The 24375-nt window shown below is 48.1% G+C and overlaps 1 protein-coding gene across 6 annotated transcripts in view; it reads right to left on the bottom strand.

Moving 5' to 3' along the window:
- Positions 1–24375, bottom strand: part of MTMR1 (myotubularin related protein 1) — a 57042-nt gene that overhangs the window by 20121 nt on the left and 12546 nt on the right. The window contains exons 3-11 of one of the 6 annotated variants that reach the window (XM_059156542.1): positions 21539–21562; positions 19372–19425; positions 15583–15658; positions 13135–13229; positions 12644–12751; positions 9838–9939; positions 9416–9499; positions 8010–8159; positions 6946–7134 (exon numbers count right to left, since the gene is read on the bottom strand). In XM_059156542.1, coding sequence (XP_059012525.1) covers positions 6946–7134; positions 8010–8159; positions 9416–9499; positions 9838–9939; positions 12644–12751; positions 13135–13229; positions 15583–15628 — 774 coding nt within the window. In that variant the 5' untranslated portion in view covers positions 15629–15658; positions 19372–19425; positions 21539–21562. The remainder of the gene's footprint in view (positions 1–6945; positions 7135–8009; positions 8160–9415; positions 9500–9837; positions 9940–12643; positions 12752–13134; positions 13230–15582; positions 15659–19371; positions 19426–21538; positions 21563–24375) is intronic. The other 5 variants (XM_059156543.1, XM_059156547.1, XM_059156545.1 and 2 more) reach the window with 5 other exon arrangements.

The raw sequence follows: 24375 nt of genomic DNA, 5'->3' as shown, positions 1-24375 counted from the left end.
AATTTCTGTATAATAATCTATAAATCCCAAACAAGGAGGTTTAAGGAATTTCAGTAAAACAAAACGCAAATGAAAAGACCACAGCAGCATGATTTGCCATAGCCAGAAAGTGGAAGGAACCCACTTGCCCAGCAGCGGACGAGTGGACAGACAAAACGTGCTCTCTCCACACAGTGGAACATTCTGCAGTCAAAGGAAGTGAGTGCCGGTACACGCTGCCATAGGAGTGAACCTTGGAAACCTCACACAGAGGGACAGAATCCAGGCCCCAGAGACTGTATGTTGTATGATTCCATTGCATGAAAGGTCCAGGACAAGGAAATCTATACAGACAGAAAGTAAATTAGCGGTTGGTGGGAGCTGGAGGGGGAGGGGGCGAGAATGGGCGGCAGCTGCCAGTGGACACAGGGTTTCTATTTAGGGCCACGAAAGCATTCTGGAGTTAGAAGGGGTTGCTGCACAACATTGTGAATATACCAGAAGTCACCGACTCATAAACTTTGGGACAGATAAAATAGCCAGATTAATGTCATATGAATTTTATCTCCAAAAACGTAATAAATGTATCTGTGAACCCAAAGACCACATCCTTCATTCTGTCTCCCACCACTTAGCACGTGGATATTAATGCTCAGCCCTAAGCTAAATACTGGCGTGACAAGTGGAGACCCTGGTCCTCAAGGCACTCCCAGTCTGGTGGGGTAGAGGGGTGAGGAGAGGGACATGTGCGGCACAGGCTGAGGGAGGCAAGTCCTCTGCTGGAGAGCACAGGGGGCACCGGGGGCACATGACCAGGCCTGGGAGGCTGCCAGGGGGACAGAGCAGACGTCTGCGCGACAAGAGAACACCCGTCGGGGAAGTTCTGCCGTGGGGAGGAAGGTCAAGAACACAGGGCAGAGGGGCCATGGTGTGCAGCTACCCGGACGCGGCCAAGGACGCGGCTCGCTGACAGGCAGGCGCGCAGCTGAGCCAATGGGGAGGCGGCCAGATGGTGGCCCAGGGCTGGGCCTCGCGGATGTGCAGGTGCAGGGAGGCAGCCGGAGCACAGACGAGTGTGGCGACAGCGCCATCGGACTTGCGCTGCGGCATCACCACGGCTGTGCTAGGCGGAAGGGCCTGGAGGAGGGTGCAACCTCCCGTAGGGAGACCAGCTCAGAGACGGGCACTCATCTGGCTGAGGGAATCGTGGTAGAGGCAGCAAGACAAGACAGACAAGGCGGACTGGAGCTATTTAAGGGGCAACACTCAGTGGCTGAGTGGAGCAACGGAAGTAGGTAGCACAGTGACACCCAGGATTCCAGGCCAGGCCGGGCACCCCAAGAGGCAGCGGTATCCTTTGCGGAGATACAGGCACTCGCAGAGGGAACAGAGGACTCCGCTTTCGCCGTAGTGAGCGCAAGGTGCCCGGGAGGAATGTAAGTATGGAGGTCTGCCCGCAGCGGGTCAGGAGCTCAGAGCCAGGTCTGGGCCGTGGCTACCAAGACAAAGTCACTGGCCTCTGGAGGAAATCAGACCACAGGGGTCGGGCATACCATGCTCAAGGTCAGCAGGTGAGCCAAGAGAGAAGCGGAGGCTGGAAGCCTGGAAAAGGCCAACATGTAAGACACACAAAGCAAAGGAGACTGAGAAGAGCTGCCAGAGAAGAGAGGAAAAAGAAAAAAAGGAAAGGCTTTTTGAAAAGGAAAGAGTGCCGAACTACCTGAAGCTTGGGAAGTCAAAGGAAAGAAGTGAAGAACACAGCTGCACTCCGGGCCAGCAAGCACGGGGCGGCCGCGCGGGCCAGGCGGGCCTCGCAGGCGCGCGGACCCAGCGAATGGGGGGTGCTCCCAGAGGCCTGTCGCGAAGTGGCAGGACAACGATGGGGCCAGCTGGACGGGAGCAGTGACCGTGGCTGGAGGGGGTGCTTGCTTATGGCCGGACCGGAGGGTTACGGACGGCAGCACGAGGCGGCTTCCAGGTCTGGCGGCCGAGGGTTGCTCTGTCCTCCGCACGTCAGGGCCTGCGACGGAGGGGCTGGGGCAGGCTCGCACATGACAAAAAAGTCATAATGGGGCCCGAGTGGCCTCCGGGAGCCTGGGGCTGGGGAGGAGGGACTTGCAAGCACCACTGAGGGCCCAGCTGAGGCTGGAGAATTCCAGCAGGAGTCTGGAGTGGCTCCAGCCCGCGCGCTGCGAGCCCTCCATCCTCAGGGAACGTTCAGCCCGCAGCGCTGAGGAGGCGGGAGAACAGAACTGAGCCGAGCTGTCAGCTGGAGGGCAGCCGGCAGGACGGTGGCAGGAGGCTAGGACCAGCTGGAGCACAGGGAGCCGGGGGTGGGGGCGCCTGGGGCCCGGGCCCCCAAGCACAGAGGGCCAAGAAGCCAGGCTACATCTAGCACTCAGCTGGGAAGTGGTTCTGGGGAGGAGTGGGCTGCGTGTGGCCGAGAGCCCCGTCACCAGCTCCCAGTGGTGGGGGCGACGCAGGAGGGAACGTCCGCAAATGGCCAGTGTGACCGGCACGCGAATGGGCAGTGGGTGTACTTGAACTCCGGCTTTACCTCGGGTCACCCCATGGAATTCTAGAACACGCTTCCACGTCAGTGAAACTGCAACACGCACCACCGACAAAGGCGCCCAGAGCACAGTCCTACCTCCGCGGCAGAATTCTATTTTCATAAAAAACCAGCAGAGCATGCAGCGAAGATGCTGGTGCTGTAGGCGGGGGGGGGGGGAAAGGCACAGGCTCTGGTGTCAAGGAAAAGGGATTTGAAATCCCAGCCCCACCACCTTCTCGGCTCCCCGCCCTTCCCAGCTGCAAGAGCTTCACAGGGCTGCCGTGCAGATTAAATGCTAATTAAATTAGCTGAGTAAAATCAGTTTTCTCAATTAATGCTAATCCCCCAACCCTCGTGGGAGAAAGAGACGCAAACACCCCCAGGGAGCAGCGGCCGAAGGAGGGACTCCAGTTTTCCTGGTGTCACAGCAGCAGTTCTGGGCCTGGGGAAGGCCTGGCAGGCCATCGGCCCATCAGTCAGCCAGTCGCCGGTGGCAGGGGGTCCCAGGTGAGAGAGCGGAAGCCTCCTGGAGGGCGGGCAACTCCCAAGGGCCGGAGGTACCAAGGGGCAGGACAGGATCGCCTCGCTCTCCGAATCCGAAGTACACACACCTCTCCTGTAGGGTCTGCACATTTTCGTCCCCACAAAATTCACATGTCGAAGACCTAATCTTCAAAAAGATGCTGTCAGCTTCTGATCAGAAGCTGCAGCCTTTTGGCGGGTAGGTCAGGAGGGTGGAGCCCTCGTGCTGGCATCGGCACCCTTCTAAGAAGAGACAGAAGACAGCGGCCTCCTGCTCTCGGCAGTGTGAAGACATGGTAAGAAGCCAGACGTGGGATCTGCTGTGACCCTGACCTTGGGCTTCCCATCATCCAGAGCTGTGAGAAATAAATGTCTGTTGTTCACAGGCCACTATGATACCGATACTGATACTTTGTTGGAGCAGCTCGGCTAAGACACCTCTCCCACCCAGTTCTCCCGCGGGATGCTCCTCCTCGCCTGGCATCAAGGAACCCTCCCCCTCATCGGGGTCTCCTGCCACCACATACCCCTTCCTTCTGTGGGTTCCTTTCCTGCTTTCCACAGATGGCTTACGTGACTTGGACTCCTCTGGCAGCCTTGCCCCTGCCCACCCCCCACCTGCAACCACCACCCATCATGGCACTGGGCTCCATCTCAGCCAACAACCCAAACTTTCTCTGAGCTTCGGAGCTTCAGCTCCCCAACTCAGGCCACCTTCCCTCGGTCTGCGTCTCTCCATGGCCTTCTTCTGAGGACCGCAGTCACGGGACTGAGGGCCCACCCTACTCCAGGATGGCCGCCTCTTCACTGATTACATCTGCAAAGGCTCTATTCCCGAATAAGGTCATCTTCTGAGGTTCCAGATAGACATGAATTTCTGGGAGATACTATGCAACCCACTACAGCAGCCAATTATAAAAATCAGTCAGTGAAATGCACCACATTAGCAGAATGAAGGAAAAAAGAAACACATGATCATCTCAACTGATACAGAAAAGGCCTTCAAAAATCTAATGCCCTTCCATGACAAAACCATTCAAAAAACCAACAACAGAAAGGAATTTCCTTAGCCTGACAAGGGCATGTATGAAGAGCCCACAGCTAATATACCCAGTGATGAAGAACTACAAGCTTTCCCCCTCAAACTGGAACAGGACAAGAATGACTGCTTTCCCTGCTTCTATTCAACAGGGTACTAGCGGTTTTGGACAGGAAATTAGCCAACGGGAAGAAATAAAAGGCATCCAAATTGGAAAGGAAGAAGTAAAGGGTCTGCAGTTGCAGACGAGCTGTCATATATAGAAGAGCTAACAGGGACTTGGCCAGATAAACACCCCTGCCTGGTTCCTAGACACGACAGCACGACAGACAAAACCATTCTGGACGTGCAGTTCAGTGTCCTGCTTCTGGCTCCTTCACGTGCGAGCATGCGCAAAGCTGCCCTTGCTGGTAGGATGTCCGGCTGCGGCTCTTCTCACGCATCTTCCTTCTCTGGGACAGTGCCGTGGTGGTGACAGGAAGTACGCAGAGAAGCAAAAGGACTCACGGGGTTAAGGACCCACCAGCTGGGAGCATGGGGAACTAAGTGAGAAGGATGCCCCGTGGCAGGCTGAAAAAATGGCACCCCACCCCAAGAGACCTACAGCAGATCTTGGTGACTATGAATGTGACCTTTTTTGGAAAAAGGGTCTTTGCAGAGGTCATCGAGTCAAGGATCTTGAAATGAAGAGACCATCCTGAATTACATCAGGCAAGCCCTGAATGCCATCACGGGCATCCTTAGAAGAGAGGAGGGGAGACACAGACGCGTAGAGGAGAAGGCCACGGGAAGGCAGAGGGGGAGACCCGCACGCGCGGCTCTGCGCACAGAGCGGCCAGCAGGAGCTAGGAGTGGCCAGGAACAGAGTCTCCCCCGAAGCCCGTGGAGGGAGCACAACCCGGGCCGAGTTCACACTTCTGGCCTCCTGAACTGTCAGACAATAAATACGTGTTGTTTTAAGCCACCTAGTTTGCGGTAATTTGTACAGGGCCTCAGGAAACTCCTATCCTGCCCATGTCCTCCCCGTCTCCGTAACTGGCACCACCGGTCACTGCCCCGGCCAGACCACCTGGGTGGTGAGCTTACGAGCATCATGTGCGGGCCGGGTTGGATACATGGGGGTCACTACGTGGGAGAGAGCTGAACAGAGATGTCCACCTGACCACAGGACGGAAAGTCGGCCTCGACTTCCAGAGGGATCAGGGTGAAATGGAAACTCGGGTATCAGACTCACAAGGCAGACAGTGTCTGGAGTGATGGCATCGGGGGAGATGGCCAGGGAGGCGGCACAAATTACAAAAGCAGCTTGAACTCCAGATGGAGGTCAAGGAGCACCACCATTTGCAGGTTGGGGCGGGGGAGGAGGAGCCAGTGAAGGAGGCGGAGCTGGCCAGGTCGGAGAGAGGGACCCAGGTAGTGAGATGTCATGATGGTCACGTGGACAGAGCCGTTCACTCTGGGCTCAGGAGAGAGTACATGTACCGTGAAGCAAATGCTTTCTCTGGGACAGTACGACCTTCACACCCGCTCTGGGAAGCACACATGCTGTCATGGCAATTGTGGTCTAGAGAGATGTAGCCACTGCCCAGGGTCACGGAGCAAGAAAGCGGGCCCCTTCTACTCTCAGAGCACATGCTGTGTTCCCCTATGCCACACTGGGTGGCCATGTGGCAGATCGCATGACTGCTGCTCTGTGTGCCCCTCCCCAGAGACGTGACACACAGCAAGTACCCAGGGAGCGAGGGGAAATGGCGTGGCTGGTGGCTTGTGCGCACTCTGAAATGGAATGTGATGGCTTCTCTCAGGAGGGAGACAGGGGCAGCAGGAGGCTGGCTTTACTGGAGACTGTACTCGATGGACGAGTCACCACAGAAGGAAGAGGCACAAGCTGCCAAGAGACACAGACTGCCAAGCGCTGCTGGGGGTGCGGGCGGGCTGGCTGTGGGCTCGGCGACCACAGCCCTACGTGTCTTGCCATTCTTGTGAGTTGTGTGCTCTGGCACACCGTTGGATGCCCGGGCCCGCCCCCTCCTGCTCCACACCCACGGCCAGCTCTAATGCCACCTCCTCCGTGAGGCCTTGTCAGCGCCAGGCCCTCTCCTGGCTCCCCCTGCATGCTGAGCCCACACGTCCCGCAGGAACGCACCTCACCGTATCTGTCTTGGTATTTCCCCCCGCACCTGCCCCAGGTAGGCGCGCATTACCTGTTTGTGACCCAAGTGTCATTTTACCAGTAAGTATGAGGTGGAAAGGGCAGCCACCACCTTCCTGATCTGTGAATGACTCACAGAGAGGGCCAGGTCCTCCGACTGCCGGATGCGTGCCTGCAGGAATTTTCGACATGCAGAGTGGGTGCTGGAGGCATGGCCTCTTCGCTGGGGCCGCCTATGAAGGGCCCCGTCCCCCTCAGCGGGCGGGGCTCGAACGGGAGGCGTCCGCAGAGGACACTCCTGCATGCGATTCAGGACAACTCTGCACGCAAGCCTGCTTTTGCACAGCTGACTCCGTTCTGACAGAGCTTCAGACTGGACAGGAATTCAAGTAATCACCCCAGGTCTCGAGTTAAAGGGACTTCCAAGGGCCTCAAGATCATTTCAGTAAAAGTCTTACTCAATTCTTTAGGGGCTAATTCTCTCTGGGTCTTTGCTGAATCAATTCAGCAGACAGGATGGCGGAGAAGCAATGAGAGAGGCGCCGCGCACAGCCACGCGGGCCGTGGGCCAGCGAGGCCCAGCCGCGGGCTGCTCCGAGAGACCCCCTTCCAGAGGGAGCAATGCCCGGTCTGCACGACAACCTATGGCCAGCGTGTGACAGGAGAGCCGCCGCTTCCGTAGCGCTACTGAGAACGTACCTTGTTCGTGTCGGCGACACTGTTCTGCCGGGCGTCGAAGATGATAAGCTTGTGGGACTGCGCGTTGGCGTCCATGATCGTTTGCAAGTATTTTTCGTCTTCTTTGCAGCGTTTGTCGTTGGGACCCACCAGTGGCTGGCTGCAACGGGTAATCGTGGCCTGACTTTCTGGATGGATCCACGACAAAACCTAGCGTTTGGAAGCAACAAACATTAGTACGGCTCCTAAAATGCCGTGCCCTGATTGCCGGGCAGTAAAAGTAAGCTGTCTTTTCAAGCACGGCCTCATCTGCACACGCTCCTCCAAGGCGATGGCTGAAACCCATCACCGCACGGCAGTGGCTCTGGAACTCGGTGCTGCGTCAGGCGGGAAGAAGTCTGACTAGATAAGCTCCAAGAATCCCTCGCACCTCTCAGATTCCATGACTCAAAGGAAAACAGAAACTAAGTCAAAGTCGACTAATGTCCAGCCCCACTTCTATTTTGAATGATGCGTTCTGTCTCCTCATTTAAAAACATCTTGCGTGTCCCCACGCACATACGGGGCAGGATGAGGGCAAAGCGAGGACAGGCTCTTGCGAGATGGCAAGCCGGGCTCCCAAACCTCCCGCTGTCCTCAGGCGGCCGGAGGACGGGGGTCCCGCCAGAGCGCACTCTCGGCCCGATGCCCACGGCCCCTGCGAACGGTGGGTGCCACGGGGGGGGGGGGGACGCGCACGTTCACTGTCCTCAGAGCACACGTCTGCGGCTGTCCCTCAAGAGAAACACTCGGGCCCCTGCCGGCCACTACGCTGCTCCGGGTGGTGGCGCCGCGAGCCGCTCGGCGTCTGAGCAGGTGTCTTGGCTCTAAGACGCCCTGACGAAACCAGCGAAGGGCGCCGTGAATGCGGCAGCCGTGCGCCCCCTCTTGCTGCTCCCTGGTGGTCCCCGCTGCCTGGGGAGGGTTTTAGGCCTATTTTTCTACTTTCCGTTTTGTTCGCTAGAGTTTTTTCTGTCTTGCTCCCTTCCACATTAGATCTAGGTACAGTCTGGGTTTCTGCCTAAGGGACAATGTTTATCACTTACCGGGACTCTGCCTTTTGCTCGAAAGGCTGCCACTTTTGAAAGGTCATCATCTTTCACACTAGTTGGCACAACAATGACAGCAGGGTAGGTGTCACAGAGCTCATAGTTACTGTTCACTTTCGATATTTTCCAGCTCTCGTTTGGCAAGCCCTGCAGGGTGTTAGAGAAGGGCGGGGGAGCAAACTTTCGCATTTTCAGAAAGTACTAACTGGGAACCACATCCATTTTTTATTTTCTCCTAAAATCCATTCATAATTTGTCATTCACTGCTACTCAAAAGTTTAAATATATGTTTATCTAACAAAACCTATTTCTTACCCATTTTTAAAAATTTAATGAAGCAGAAGACTTTTCAAACGTATTTTAAAATGGTAAATATCACATACTAGAATCCCAATCCTGTACATTTCTTGCTGTGTTTTCTATAAAGAATGAGCATAGTATTGCAATGAGCGTTATTTTTTAAAATTTTTTGTCTTTATTCAAAAGGTAGAAGTCAGATATCTAAACTTCTTTATTATATGCTTTTCTTCCATTAGAATTTATATTTTTATTCATAGATTCTTTCTTTCTTTCTTTCTTTCTTTCTTTCTTTCTTTCTTTCTTTATTTGATAGAGAAACAGTGAGAGAGAGCATGAGCGAGGAGAAGGTCAGAGAGCGAAGCGGACTCCCCATGGAGCTGGGAGCCTGATGCGGGACTCGATTCCGGGACTCCGGGATCATGACCTGAGCCGAAGGCAGTCGTCCAACCAACTGAGCCACCCAGGCGTCCCTATTCATAGATTCTTTATTGCCCATTTATTCACCTGTCTTTCTGTTTGTTTGTTTGTTGGTGGGCAGCGAAGCAAGGCTGACTGAGAGATAGAGTGATAGTCCAAAGCTCCCAAGGATGGAGCTTTTGAGACACAGAAACTTTCTGCAAACATTTACAGAAAGCAATACCAACTGAACATACAGTGGAGACAAAGATCAAATGTCATGAAAACAGTATCTTATTGGACTGTCTTGAACCTGACAATGCACTGAAGACTTCTAAGCACAGGAACACCACACCAGGCTGATGTAGTCTCCCCATACACTTAATCTAATTCAGGCCATTGGTTTTGATCCTTACTCATCAACTCATCACCAGAATATCTAATAAAAACCATCTGGTTGATTTGCTTTTTAAATCCTTGTGCTCATACTCCGCTTGCCCTCTGGAAAAAGGCTGAGCAGCAACAGCCTCAAAGGACTGGCCTTGGGACAATGGGGCATCCCAGGGATGAAGAACGTACAAGCTACGTAAGTCATACCTACACAAAACTGGTTTCTAATGGTTTCTTCTCTACTATATTTCTAGCCTGTCAGAAAAGAGAAAGATGCTCAACCCACTATTTTCGGTTTGATCAGGACCTTACTTTACCTGTCTCTTGTATTCAGATACAGGATCATAAACTTTCCACCCATTCATGGGAAATTTTTCTTTGTAGCTGAATGCAAAGAGTGTCTGGATACAAAAACCACAAAATACACACGTTAGTGCTCCTTTGCTATATGATATGCCCAATATTAAAGCTTTTCATTCAGCCATGAACTAAATATAGTAAGACTTCTATTTAACCTGTATATTTTGAAGCAACAAACTGGCACTTTTCTTAATCATTACAAAGAATGGACAAATTTTAAACTTCTTAATATTAGTCACAAAGAGAGAGGAAAGAGATAAAGGAAACCTCTGGAAAAAAAGGAATAATTAATTAATTATTTAATAATTAATTAAACATGACTTTTGCCCGCCCCCCCCCCACAAAGGCATACAAAAAGGGTTTATTTTGGTGTACTTGCCTGCCCATTGGAAAGAGGAAATGCAAGTTTGTTGAGGTTTTCAAATATCCCAAGTTTACTCTGTTCTTCCTGCTTATAAGCAAGTCGCAAGTTCCTCATATCCTATTAAAGAATTAGCAAAACTCATTTATTGAACATTGACTGAGTATCTGTGAGGCAGACATGTTATAAAGAGATATATGAAATATCTGTATGCATTTCTCATGTTATAGATTGCTTCTACTAACAAAAGACAATTACCAAAAGCACTTCCAACAAGATAACAGCCATTGAGGAACCTGGAACAAAGGGGACGCGCTGGGGAAGGAACTCCCCGGGTGGAAGTGAGAAGGTTTAGTACCGAGAAGATATGCACTGACTAGAAGATGTGCTAGAGGTGTGCACAAAAGCAGCTGCGAGCTTTAAGCTACCCGAAGAGTCGACTGCAGAACTTGCAGCATCCACAGAACGGAACCGCGGCAGAGCTTCCTCTCTGTGCTCACAGCAAGGACTGTGTGTCACGCAGAGACTGCGCCCCTCGGTACACTCCTTACAGAAATTCAGTGCTGTTTCCCAAAACCAGTTTCTTTTCTTTTCTTTTTTTTTTTTTTTTTAAGATTCTATTTATTTGACAGGAGGAGAGACAGCGCAAGAGGGACCACAAGCAGGGGGAGAGGGAGAGGCAGGTTCTCCACTCCTGCTATCTGACCTCTTTAAACCTACGCCATTAGTTAAACACAAAAGTCTCACGTTTCCTTAACATGACACAAAATTTGAAGATAAAAATGACCACAAACAGATTAAAGTAAGAGCAATTCAGGCAGTGGCAAAGTTACTGTTGCAATATTATTTATCACAGGGAAGAATGGAAATGACTGAAGTGGCTGTCACCGCAGGCTGGAGCGCGGAGCGCCATCAGAGTGCAGCATCATTGGGGCGCCTGGGTGGCTCAGTGGGTTAAAGCCTCTGCCTTCGACTCAGGTCATGGTCCCAGGGTCCTAGGATCGAGCCCCACATCAGGCTCTCTGCTCAGCGGGGAGCCTGCTTCCTCCTCTCTCTCTCTCTGCCTGCCCCTCTGCCTACTTGTGATCTCTGTCTGTCAAATAAATAAATAAAATCTTAAAAAAAAAAAAAGAATGCAGCAGCATTTCTGTACCGATACCAAGGACTTCCTAGACAGATTTTGGGGCGGGGTGAGGGGTGGCTAGGCAATACACTACCACCTGTGTGTGTGAAGACCACACAGACACGCTTGCGCGCCCAGCGTGTGCACGGCAATCGGCAAGAGCGGGCACCTGCCTGGAGAGGAACCAGGTGGCCGGGGGCTGGGCGGACACAGACTTACTCTCCTCTACACACCCCTTTTGTACCTTCTTGGTACCTTGTGTACCACCTGTTAAAAGAAACCAAACCTTACCCCTTGCAAGGTTCTCAGGCATGAGCTGAGAGGGCTAGGGGTGTGGCCCTAGCATGCTTAGCTGGAAAACATTTTAAAACCACTATCAGCAAATGCTCACCGGGGCCATAAAAACATCTACGTACAGCAGCCCCAGGACACCTGCCTAGGCAGTGTCACTTTCCTGTGTGCCCTCCCTCCAAGCGACTCTGAACACGCACACATGCACACACACACACACCCTGGTAGCTGACTGAGCTCACTTGCTATTTAGGATTGCTGAGAATGAACTCGTTCTAAGCAAAGGAGAGAGCAGGTGAAAAGACTCCGCAGCAGGGGTGGGTGGCACGAGGTGAGTCACCGCAGCCGAAGGAACCAGACAAGCAAGAACGTGGTGGAAGGTGGCCGGAGGCGAAGCCACATGGGGCCATCAACCGGCTCAGACACACGGGCTTTTGGTGAGTCTTTCCCTCTAGCCTAAGGATGATGGGACATTACCGGCGAGTTCTAAGAATGGAAAGGTCAAGTTCCCAAACTGCAGGACTCGTCAAATCACCCCTCTGCTTTAAGCCCACGACTGCTTCACACAGCTTGCCATGGGGAACCCTGGCCCGAGGACAGATGCAGTTTGTCGCAGGACAGCACTGCCCTGAAGCACCCACAGGGAGTCTAGGATGCCAGCAAATTCACGATCTGCAAGAGTAAAGTATTCTTTGAAAAAAGTAGGTTCAACTACAGTCTGGGGTCAACCAGAGGGACCTGTCTCGAGAGGTGTTATCAAAGCAAACAGACTGGCAGGAATCCAAACCCTGACTGTGGAAGGGACCCTAGCAATTCTGCACAGACTCTCCTTCCCGGGACTTGAGGGTCATGAGTAAAGTATAACCCGTGAGGTAAGGTCTCTGGGAATAAGACACACTGGATAAAGTGTTTCTTAAATGACTAGTCAGCATTAAAAACATCACACACATTTCTACTCCCCACTGGAGGAAGTGGAGGAAACCAAACATAAACTCCTGGCATTAAGTTGTTAACCACGGAATCTGTAGACTATTGCTTTCTCTTCAGCAAGTCTCTGACCGTCCACTGTTCTGAAGGGTCCTGTTAAAACAACAAACTGGAAAAAAATACAAAACAACACTATTGATCTCTACTTTTCACTTGGTTTCTCCAAAACGTAACAAATAACATGAACACTGAGGTTCTAGGTCCGCGTTTATCAGAATACTTCGATAGAGGACAAGAGGTTTACCTCAACAGCTTCCAGAGTGGCATGAATTAGCTGATACAAGATTTGAAGCGGCCTCTGTCCTGAAACCATGTGACTTACTGACACTCCCGGGGATTCTCGCTGCCCCAAGACCGTGGTGGGCACGTCCGCGAAAGCCCTGCGCGACCACCCCGGCAGTCCCACCTGGCTTGGCACCACACCTTGCACACGATCTCTATCCCGCAGGAATTGTCCCCATGGCTCTGCGCGCCAATCTTCTCAACTCGGCTGATCACGCCAAGGGGAACATCGAGGACAAAATTCGGGTCCTGGGTTTACAAATTAACGAAGGCCTATCAGTGTCAGTCAGCAGAGCTTTCATATCTTTCATATTTGAAGTCTTCTCTGGGCAAAAACACACATTTATTTCACATTTCCCCTTTGTCCCAACTACAGAATTGAAGTCTGATTTATAACATGCTTTATGAAGTTGATGTCAAGACGACAATTAAACTCCTCCCACCTGATTTAAATGCAACTTTAATAGCACTTCTTTCTAGATGCAAAATCTATTTCCAAATGTGTACATCTTAAAACTCACCCCATGGTTCTCTCAGAGTGATGGGATTTGAGGGTTCTTTCTGCTTTCTTCTTTATCATTGGCTGTGTTCTAAAGTGATTTTAAAAATAAAATACCCCTCTAAAAACTTACCCTCTCTACATTCTTGAAGTACATCTTGAAGTCCGTCACTGTCAGGGTTCCACTTACCGCTCCCATAAATGGGCAGATGTACATGACGTCTTTCACTGAAAGAAAAAAAAAAAAAAAAAGACCAAGTAGCAACTTCTGCCAGACTTGTGTGTCAATGAATCTTGAGTCTCCAAATATAGACACTTGTGATTCCAGTTTTCTAGGAGTTTTACATTTTTTAATCACATTAAATAAAGACACAGGTAGTCGTCTAAGAAAACTGAGTTTTGTAAAACAATTCCGATTTGCTACTTAGAGGGGTCTTAAGTAAAGGGCTTCATAATAACTTACATTTTGTCATTGTTTTCCAGGTAGTTAACATTTTCCCTGAGCAATAAATTCATCATGTTCAAAAACACAGTTTTCAAACTCTGAAGATCCTCGGCTGCTATTTTCTCAGTTCCCCCTAATGAAAGCGAATGCACCTCCAAAGGAAACTGCAGAACCACCTCGGGGGCATGGAAAACGACTTCTCTGCTTATCAGCCTCCATGTCAATTTTCATTTTCTTATTGTTAATATCAACATATTTAGTATCGCTACCAACCATGTACGAGCGTCCATTGAGAGTTATGAAGTTCCCGCCATCGCAAAGATGCTCCAGCTCCGCCGTCTTCTCTAAGTGCCACCGCACCGGAAGAGTGGGAGTGCGTACAGCTATCGGGGATTCCGAGGGGGACGATTAAAGGCCCTACAGTTGTCATCCATCCAAGTTCTCAAAACATTTCCATTAAACCTTTCTATAGCTCAGTATGTACTAAGCAGCTTCTTTTGCTGGGGTTCTAGGGAGAACCGGGCACAGTTCCTGCTCATAAGAAGTCAAGCCCTATGAGAGGCACCACACAGAAAATCACCATTGTGGGCTAGCCTCACAAATGCTAACGTAACCTTGTGGGCACAGTAAGAGCTCAGAAAAGGACCCATTTAGCTCAGCAGGGAAGCAGAGGGGTGAGGCAGGATGGGGAGGCAGAAGGGGCGGGGGGAGGAGAGAGCGCAGAGTTGTGGGAGATTAGTATGGATGCGTCAAAGGGTGCAGCAAGGATGACAGGACCTGAGACGGGGAGACTGATTCACGAAGGTTCACAGCAGCGTTGTCTGCCATAGCCAACAAGTAGAAGCGGCCCAAATGTTTACGAATAGATGAATGCGTAAGCAAACTGTAGTGTAGCCACACTATAAGACACTGTTCAGCACGAAAAAGGAATGACTGTTGACCCATTTCACAACATGGATATCAAAATAATTATGCGGAGTGGAAGGACCTAGACAAAAGAAGAAACTACTCAATGATTACACTTCTATAACACTGTAGAAAATATAAATTAGTTAGAAAAGAAAGGAAAGAGGAAGGTAAGAAAGAAAGAAAGAAAGTTTCAAGACCACCAATGGGATAAGCAGGGTCTAGAACCGCAGACCAGGATACTCAGTAGCAGTATCATTTGGAGGCCCTGGGAGAGCCCAGCTACTCAAATATTCTTTTTTTTTTTTTTAAGATTTATTTATTTATTTCAGAGAGTGAGAGAGCAAGGTTGGGGGAGAGAGACAAGCAGACTCCGCTCTGAGCCCGACATGGGGCTCAATCTCATGACCCTGAAATCACAACCCTGAGATCACAACCCAAGCCGAAACCAACAGTCAGATGTTTAACCGACTATGCCACCCAGGCGCCCCTCAAACATTCCTGACACGAGATGATTATACTGAGACCAAGCACACATCTTTGGGAGGGAGCCAGGAGGGGAGAAGCCAACACTCTTTCTAGCGAACTAGACTGGCTAGCCCAAGCCCCGCAGTGGTGAGATGAAAAGGTGACACCCAGCTGCCCTCCCGTCTGCTCACAGCATAGTAGACTACCTGGGAAATGCCTGGCGGTCCAGAGGGGATGGCGGTACTCGACTCGGGCCCCTGCCCTTACAGCGCAGAGTAGGAACACATGCTCTTTCTCCTGTGCTCCCACTGTACTTTCTGGCATCTCATAAGCCACCGAAATTCTTTTGCCAAGTTCTCAAAACTGTTATTAAGATGTGACATGGATCTTCTGGCAATATATTCTTATAGCGAAGGATTCCAACGAAGCATTACATTACAACGAAGTTGTACATTACAGTGAAGTTGCAACGAAGCATTACGTTATAGTGAGTCTAATCAGCCTTCAGTTCCTCAGGAAAAGTCAGGCCCCTCTTCTGTTGGTGATGCCACCAAACACTCAACTGGAACTTAGAGTGGTCCTATGTAGTCTTCTACCTCTTAAGGTCATGATGACATTAAGAAGAATGAACAGACCTAGTCCACTTGTCCCCTCATTAAATTGGTTTGGTTGATCTCCAGCACATACCTCACCCATGCTTGCAAGCAAAATGCCATTTCATTTTATGGCTCTCAATAAGCACAGTGCACTCATTAAACTTACCAGTGGCCTTGATGGATTCTCCTGGAAAAAGTGGCGTTTCTTCCATCTGTGCCAGCTTATTTCCATCTCTTAGGGCCTGGCAAAAAGCCAAACAGGAGTAAATCTCACTTTCCTACTGCATACCTGGGAAGAACTGTAGTGTTCTGTGCTTTTGCTACATGGCTATAGAAGCGTGCAAACTCGATGCCCCCTCCCCCTACAAGACAATCTCAAAGCTCAGCATCACAGGACACCATGCTGCATTTTCTAGCAAATTGTTACACATATTTAAATCCACAGTTAGAAAGCATTAATACAGAAATGGCTTGACATGACAGATAGATACTGTAATCACCACACAAACAGCTATTACAAGTTGCCTACAGAATTTGGAAGGTCAGAAAAAGGTTACCTTCTGAGCATGAAACAAACACAGGTGAAATCAACATTGGATGTAGATGCTTAGCGGGCTGTAAGCACTGTGTAGTGTGGGAAACCCCGAAGTCTAATGGAAGTAACCAGAGAGGGGCCTCAACGGCAGGGACATTCTAAGGAAAGCCCTAGGCTTCTGTACCGCAGCCCGGCTGCCTGCGTGTGGCGCAAAGCGCCAGGGTGGGGGGGTAGGGAGGGGCTTGTCAGTGGGCATCCCCTCCAGGCCACAAGAGAGCGTGCTCTGGTCCCGCAGACAGGACTGCGCCCATCACTATAGTGGCGCAGGGTGTGTTCCTTGGGCTTCCCCCAGACCAATTCGCTCTGCGCCAAGTCCACGCTCACCAAGCAAATCGCTGATGACTTCTCAGGTTTCCTGGCTACAATGATACCAGGAAAACAACGTCGTGGATGGCTGCAGAGACATACACCCACACTTGCAAGTGTCCAGACTGGCTCTGCTGCCCACTAGCCAGCTTCCTGTGAGTTCCGTTGGATATAGTGCCAGATAGCTCAGGAGAGCTGAGAAAATGGCGTGCGAACTACAAAGTTACAGAGCCTGAACTTGGGGCCGACTCCAAGTTACTGCCACCCTGTGACATGCTGCCAAGGAAACTGGTCACTTTCTCCTCGGCATCTTTGACATCATGTGTCACGAATAAGAATAAGGTGTTCAAAATCCCAGCAATTCCCAAGCTGTTTCATTAAACTCCCAAGAGATGTGAATAGGTCTGGTTTTTTTTTGGTTTGTTTGTTTGTTTGTTTGCTTTGTTCAAATTTGGATAATCCTGGGTGAAAGAAAAGCTAAACTGTGGTTTGTTTTCTCATTATAGTGAGAAAAGTCTGTAGCATATGCATGTACACCAAATCAGCAAGAGGGCGCTAGAGTACGCCACATTTCCCACACGGATTTGATCAGGACTGCTTTCTCCAAAAAACAGTTAACATTGAGAGGCCACTAGTGTTTGGCGGAAAACAGGTCAGACAATATTATGTTTTCATAATATTTTGTGAAGCAAAATATTTAAAACAGATTAGAATTTATAATTCTAAATTACTGAACACTGTAACTCTAGATTATTGAAAATTCAGAACTAATTTTTTGCATAGTTACAAGAATACTCCAATATGTTTTGTTAATGGGACTTAGAGGTCAATTTAAAAATCCTATATATCATAGTTTTATCATTGTTATAAATCAAAGAAGGGAAAAAGCTCAAAATACAAAAAGCAAATTCCATGCTAAATTTGGTTGGGGTATGTCTGTTCTACAGGGAGGGTACAAAATGATGTGGTCCCTCCTCCTTATCAAGATACGTGATTAAATAATACAGATTAAGGGCTCATTATTACCTCTGAGCAATTTTATTCAGTTTGACATTTTGGTCCAGATTGGTTTTTAAAACACTTCAGCCAAAATTTTTAGGGACATAGAGAACCATTAAGGGTCAATGGAGAACTGTTAATGGATTCATTTTTATACTCATATCTGATTTGGAAACATCTTTTATCAATAAAGCATAAGCCAATATTTATACTTCTAAATGTCCAGTTTTAGATATACTAACAACATCACCAACCTCAGAAGCTTTGAAGTTCTGCTTTCTTTTGCCTGAACCAGTGATTAATTTTATAATATAGTTACTAAGTGAGAAAGCTAGTTCAATCAATATCTCAGTTTATAGTTACTTCAAATATTATATCATTAAAGCTTATTTTAGTGGTTAAATATTATCATATATAGACCTAAATTCCTTAACTTATATTTTAAAATAAATGGGATAGGTTATTTCAAGATAGCAGGATAGAAAGCAAGCTGTTCTAATCAACTGAGCCTGAAGGGGAGCAGGGAGAGATGGGGGTGGAATGCGAGTCCCTTTAAGCCTTACAGAGAGCCACATCAAACACTCTCGAGTCTCCAACACAGGACGGGAGACACCAGTGACTGGGACCATTCTGAGAATGTATAGGGCTCTCAAGACTGAAGTTGAAGATCAAACATGTCTCTTCCTTTCTGCTAGTCATGTTCAGCTTGAAATTGGCTTGAAATTTGCCTTGAAATGTCTGTGCATTTATATGAGGCATGAATGTGCTGGTGAGACACAGTGAGACAAACCTTTCACTAATCATAATTTAATCTGGGACATGCTTTATAAGTGATGGAAAAGCAACTATCAGAACAAAACAAATGATCCCACTGCTTCTGATTTTGTACAGGAAACACATTTAGCATAGGAATTCAAGAGAACGGTTTCTAAAGGCTCGTTACTTTGTAAGTACAGTAGATTCCCTTAATAAAGCTGGTTATTAGGAAATGGGACTCACACTTGTGCTACATTAAACTTTGACTGCAACTATCAAGTTGCACAAGACATGATTTGACCCTTGATTTATCCAACCCATGTACAGTATAATCAAAGAATGGAATATTCTTGTGGACAAAATTTGATCTCATGAACACACCCATTCCTCTTGGTGTCTCTGCTCCACGTGTTGCCCAGTTGAGGAATTCCCTATGGCGATCTCATCCAAACCCTGTTCCAGTGACCCTGAAAGCCCAATGGCAGGCCCAGCAGCTCCGGGAATCTGTCCCCGAGGACTCCAGCCCACCAGGTGGCCCTGGCCTCTCTGCTACTTTCCTCATCATGAATCAAAGCTGCTGGGTGGACAGTTTCTGTAATGGCGGCATGCCGAAAACAGTGGTTTTCAAACTAGGCTCTCCAAGGTGCTTCCAGGGTCACCAAAGGAGGGCGGGCTGGGCAAAGGCACAGCTGAGCACAGGGTTGCTGGCCACGCTTCCCTGGAGCTGCTCTTCTAAGTGCTTTCACATAGGGAGATTCTAACTCAGCTTCAAAGAAAGTTCTCCTGCTTTGAAAGACTCCAGAGGGTCTTGAGGAACTGAGCAAAGAGTAAGCACTCAAGAATCTTGATGCATGTTTTTTTTTTTCTTCTGATAGGTAAATATAAACCATACGGACTCATTCTGCAAATACCTACAAGGGGCCAGGTACTACGTTGGGCATAGACCATGCAAATTTGAATAAAGCCAAGTCTGCACCCTCAAGGAGCACCTTTAGCGTATCCATCTGTCCCCTCTCAATCTCTACAAAGGCATTTCAGAGTCCTGGTGTGACCAAGACTCCGTACCTCACAGCTGACCCTATCTGGGAAGACTGAGAAGCACAGATGAACAAATTTCCGGTTGACAAAATGTTGGATAAACCAATTTTTGCAAATAATGTCATAATGGAATCTACCAAACTTGGACAGGAGAGCACTACTGTAGTGGGAAAGCATTTGCTTATCATCTAGAAATCTAGTATGAAATGGCTTCTAAATGCACGATCTGTAGCTACAAACAGATGAACATGTAGAACTTGCCACCTGATCCGCTTCGGCTTCAGAAGGGTAGCCATTGTGTTCTTCCTGAACCTCCTGCACAGCACCAGGTGCACGACAAGAAAAGGCAAAGAGGAGAAAGAGAAACACGTGCAAACAGACAGGTGAAAGGACAGAAGTTCTTTTTTAAAGAGACACTAAGCATGTAAAAGTTGACACACCTTTCACGGCTTTGCAAATCACAACATTTTCCCCCTTGGAGTTAAGGAAATAACGTGTTGGCCATCTATAGCATCCTCAGCCTAAAATGGAGTATCTAGTCTGTGTTTGTGTTGGGGCAGAAAAATGAAAAGCAAACAAACATCATGGATTTCAAAGAATGTATGGTCTTTTCTAAATCAAGCAATACTATAGCATATGGCAAAGAAACAAAATAACAGACACATAATATGCTCATAGAACATAAAGCACCCCACAGTAACTAAGTAAAGGGCAAAACCAAGCCAAAATACAAAGGCAGTCCATAGACATGGATTTTAAACGTAGCAAGTACTCTCATACTCTATGGAACTATTGTTCAGGGCTCAAGTCCACTAGTATAACGAGCTTTCCACGCACATGCGCATGCACACATTACATGCTGGAGACATACATATACATACAGTCTGTAAATTACTGCTAAACAAATGTGCTTTATGAATCAAGACTGCGTTAAAGGTTTCTATTTACAGTATCAATGTGCTTCAAAGAAAAGCTAAAAGGTCACGTATCTCTAAGTGTTCCCAAGCTCTTTAAAGGTATCCTGTGCTTAATTTAGCCTCTTCAGAGAATCAATTCATTTCCGAAACTTTAAAAATTGGACTTTCAGTTCAGCAGGTGGTACAAAGAACATAAATGCTGAAGACAACAAGATGATAACCCCTTTTAAGAGTTCTATCAGCTCTCTGGGGCTGCAAATATTAAAATCTGGCATAGATACATTTTTTTCTTCATGAAACTTTGGTTCCCATGACTATATTTCTTGAAAAGGCAATCAGTGAAGAAGTAGCAAAGCTTTAAAAGAACTTACTATTTCTCACCTTTCGTTTTTACCAATATGGTGAAATACATTGTCATGATTTATCATCAGATTGGCCAACTACAAAGTTGGTACTGCTACCCTTCAAAGGAGGGTAATTTTTTAAATGTAACCGTTTTTGAAATTTTCATTTTCTTAAATATAAAGAAAATGGAATCATTCTTTGCTAAAAATTTTGAAGAACAGAAAAATGAATGACTAAAATGACAAAAAGCCACACAGTAGTTTGAAGTCCATGCAAATGGGAAGTCAAACACTGATATTTAACAAGGTGAATGAGGGAAAGAAAATGATTCTCACAAGCAAAAGGAAACATAGTGAAAACAAAGATTAAACAGAGATAAACCAACTGGGATAACAAGAATTTTATTTAACCTGCTTATTTTTGTACTACTTCATTGGCTTCAGTAAGATTAACCATTTTAAACTCAAGTCATTATTCTGTTAAAATCCACATTATTTTCATTGACTGGATATAGGTTAATTCTCAAACATTTGACACTCAGGTTCAAACGCATGCACATTACCAATCTTTGTCTTGCTTTATGCATATTCTGAAATAAAGGGAAGGAAAGTCATGAGGAAAATGCAAGCGACAATCCACTTCTCGTAAAAGCTACATCTGTATTTGAAGAAATACTAACTGGGACTGATTCTGCTAAATTTATCCTCAAGACTAGCACTTCTGCCCTTCAGATTCAGCATGCAGACAGAAAGGTGACTTGGACTGTGCATCAGAGAGGACGGACAGCAAATCACCACTTTGCTGCTGCTGTTACATTCTTTAGCATGAGTTACATAGTAAGCGAGGTGACAAGAGGACTCTGCGGGCCATAAGAGCCCCTGCCGTGAATCTCCACTGGGTTAGAAATCGTGCAACCCAACAAAAGTCAGAACTGCACGCTGGCAACAACGTTAGCATCCTGCCCTCACACACACCAGCTTTCACGGCACATAAAAACACCAGAACAAACAAAGCGTTTCTAGTGAACACTTAAAGCTATGACACAGCAGGCTAAGTTGATCCAAGTGACTCATAAACCCAGTGAAAAGGTAAAGAACACTAAGTGTTCATCAAGCACAGAGACACACAAGTAGGAGGTCCATGTGCGGAAAGCCACATATCCTTACCCTTATATCAGGCCTCCTGAAAACCTGTTAGTTAAAACACAGAACATCATCATCATGGACACATTACTATTGACCCGTGAAAGATGCTGTTAAGCTCACCAGCCCATCCCGATGGAACAGACTAATCCTCTCACTAAACCAACCAGATCAATCCTAACACATTTGCCCTCTAAATTTTGTTCGCTATCGAATCAATCTTAACACATTTGTCCTGTAATTCTCAGGCAAGTCTCTGATGTGGAGAAACTTAGTGCCCTTGGGCAAAGACAAACTACATTATTTCAAACACAAACCCCTTCTGTCAAGGACCATTATAAGCCACTGTGAACAGACTGTGTTTGAGAAGTTCAGTTGTGGGTCTGTTTGGAATACTGAATGCATTTTCCCCACAGAAACAATGACACAAAACGGCGGTTCTGCTCCCAAGCCAGCCCACAGAGACAAAACAAAAACGGAACCCAAAAACCACAAAAGCCCCCACACTTGACCCAGAGCACAGCTCAGCAGTTGGTGCTAATGGTATCATAAACCCCAGTTAACCATAAATCTTAAGCTGGTTGCTGTAGAAATCACATTTCCAACTCACGCTCAGGACACCAAATGAAACTCTGTGCCGTGGCCATCAGGCCCCGCAGAGAGCGGCGCCTGCCCCTCACCCTGCCAGCGCCGAAGAGGCCGAAGAGGCCGCTGGCTCTGCTGGGCGGGGAGGGCACGGAGGGGAAGAGCGGGAAGCAAAGGTTTATTAACCCTTAACTAAGCCTGTGACTTCTACTCGAACACACAGTGTATGCGCTGGGGACGCTCTGGTGGGAGAAAACACTCAGAGAATGGGTGGAAAGCGAGGAAGAGGTGAACATCTGTTCCCCAGTCCCCAAGCGGAAATCCTACCACCTGACCACTGTAGGTTCTATGGGACACAGATCATTAAAAAAAAAAAAAAATCAGCAGAGGTTCCAATTATTAGTTTTCTAGTTTTACTCAAGATAGATAAGATCATATGAATACAAAGCTATTGACTTCAAAGAACATTATTGTATCACCATTAAAATATGCACTGATGTAATGGGGTGCCTGGGTGGCTCAGTGGGTTAAAATATCCACTGACGTAAAAAAGGTTCTGAAATAAGTGATGATACTGTAGCTCAGACACCTAAAGCCCATAAATTCCTAAACATAAACTAAACTAAAAAACCTAAACCTGCCCCCTTTTTTTTCTTTTTCACAGGAGGGGGCAATGGATATGTTTATCCTCTTGATCGTGGCGATTAAGAGGTAAATACCTATCAAAATGAATCAAACCGTATACTTTAAATATGTGAATTACACCTTGGGAAAGTCGTACAAAATTAAGAAAATATATGCCTATGTGAGTAAACAACGCAAAATGGGGCAGAGATGGCAATCCAGACTCCAGAGAGAGGGTCTCCCGCTCCGAGCACGCTCCCGCCCTAGTGAATGGTTCCACGTGCAACAGTGCGAGGAACCCAGAGGAAAACAGTGCATTTTTTCCCAGACAAGCGCCAAGATCTCAATTTGTATACAAGTTTGCACTGGGGTTAAAACTCCCTTCCTCTGCTCTCAGGCCCCTCTCAAAATGTCCCTTGGGCCCCCCCCCCCCCGCACCAGAGAGGCAAGGGATCCCGCCGACCACTGTCTCTCGGTGAGGGGGTCGCTGTGCTCTTCCCTGCCTCTCCGGGCTCTCCGGGCCCCGCACGAGTGCACCAGGACGGTACGGCCCGGTCTCCCGAGCCGGGGGCGGGTCTGCCTGTGAGCCCTGCCCTGAGGAAGAGGCTGCGGGTGTCCACGGCTGCCTCTGGGAAAGTGTGTTTAACTCGGGGCCCACCGTGGCCTTACACCTAAGCCAGGCCCTCCAAGCCAGCTTTGACCAGTAACTCTGGTCTAACTCCGTTTGGCTCCTGTCTTAATTCTTCATAAGGTAATAGCGGACACCACAGAACCTCCAATCCTGGAAGGATTTTGGAAGCTTTCACACGCAGCCGGTGCCTGTGGGACAAAGACCAGCAAGCAGTTGTGTCGAAGGTGTTGTGCTAGGTGCCTCACACGAGTCATCTCAACCCTTGGACCCTCGCAGCCACTGGAAGGAGATACTAGTATGCCTCTGTGACAGAGGATCGTGCTGGTGCACAGAGCCCAGAGAGGCTAAGTCAAATAAGTATCAGTCTTATAAGTGACCTGTTTAGAACTTATGCATCTAAGAGGCTTCTTTTTTTTTTTTTTTTCTTATTCAAGAAAAGAAGTGATAGTGAAGTAAAAACACCACTGTTTTCTATTGCAGGGGTGAAGCCTACAAAAAATTTTACTGTAGCTATCAGACCACTACAGAATGAGTTAAAAAGAAGGGGTACGTACCCTGCTCTGAAGAGCGAACTGTTGGCTCACATCATTCCTCTTGCTGTTGGTGTCTTAATAACCAGAATTCTACCTAACGTGGTGGTCACTGGCTGGCTAGAGTCACAGGCCTTGGGCAGGTGAAGACAAATCTTAACTAGTCCTCAAAATATAACCCTGGTCTTCGGTAAACTAGTCATACCCGAATCTTGCCCGACCCCCTTTGTCAAACTCTTGCCTACAACAGTCATTTTCCACTCTCTGAAGCCCTCCCGGAAAGGTGATGAAGAAGCTGCTCGTGTTTAATTCCACCCTTGATGAAACATGTTGGCCCCAACTCCCACTCAGGAAAGAGATGAGGATATTTGTAATGCAACTAGTAAACTGAGATCTGATAACTGCTGATAACCTTTCCCTAACAAAATTCTAACAAAATTCTACCATCTTTACTGGCATAACTTTGTTTCATTTAAATAATACTTCAGATG

Source organism: Mustela lutreola, chromosome X (assembly GCF_030435805.1).
Source record: "Mustela lutreola isolate mMusLut2 chromosome X, mMusLut2.pri, whole genome shotgun sequence".
Lineage (NCBI taxonomy): Eukaryota > Metazoa > Chordata > Mammalia > Carnivora > Mustelidae > Mustela > Mustela lutreola.
Note: the sequence above shows the minus strand (reverse complement) of the source record. Positions and strands in the feature narration are given on the sequence as shown.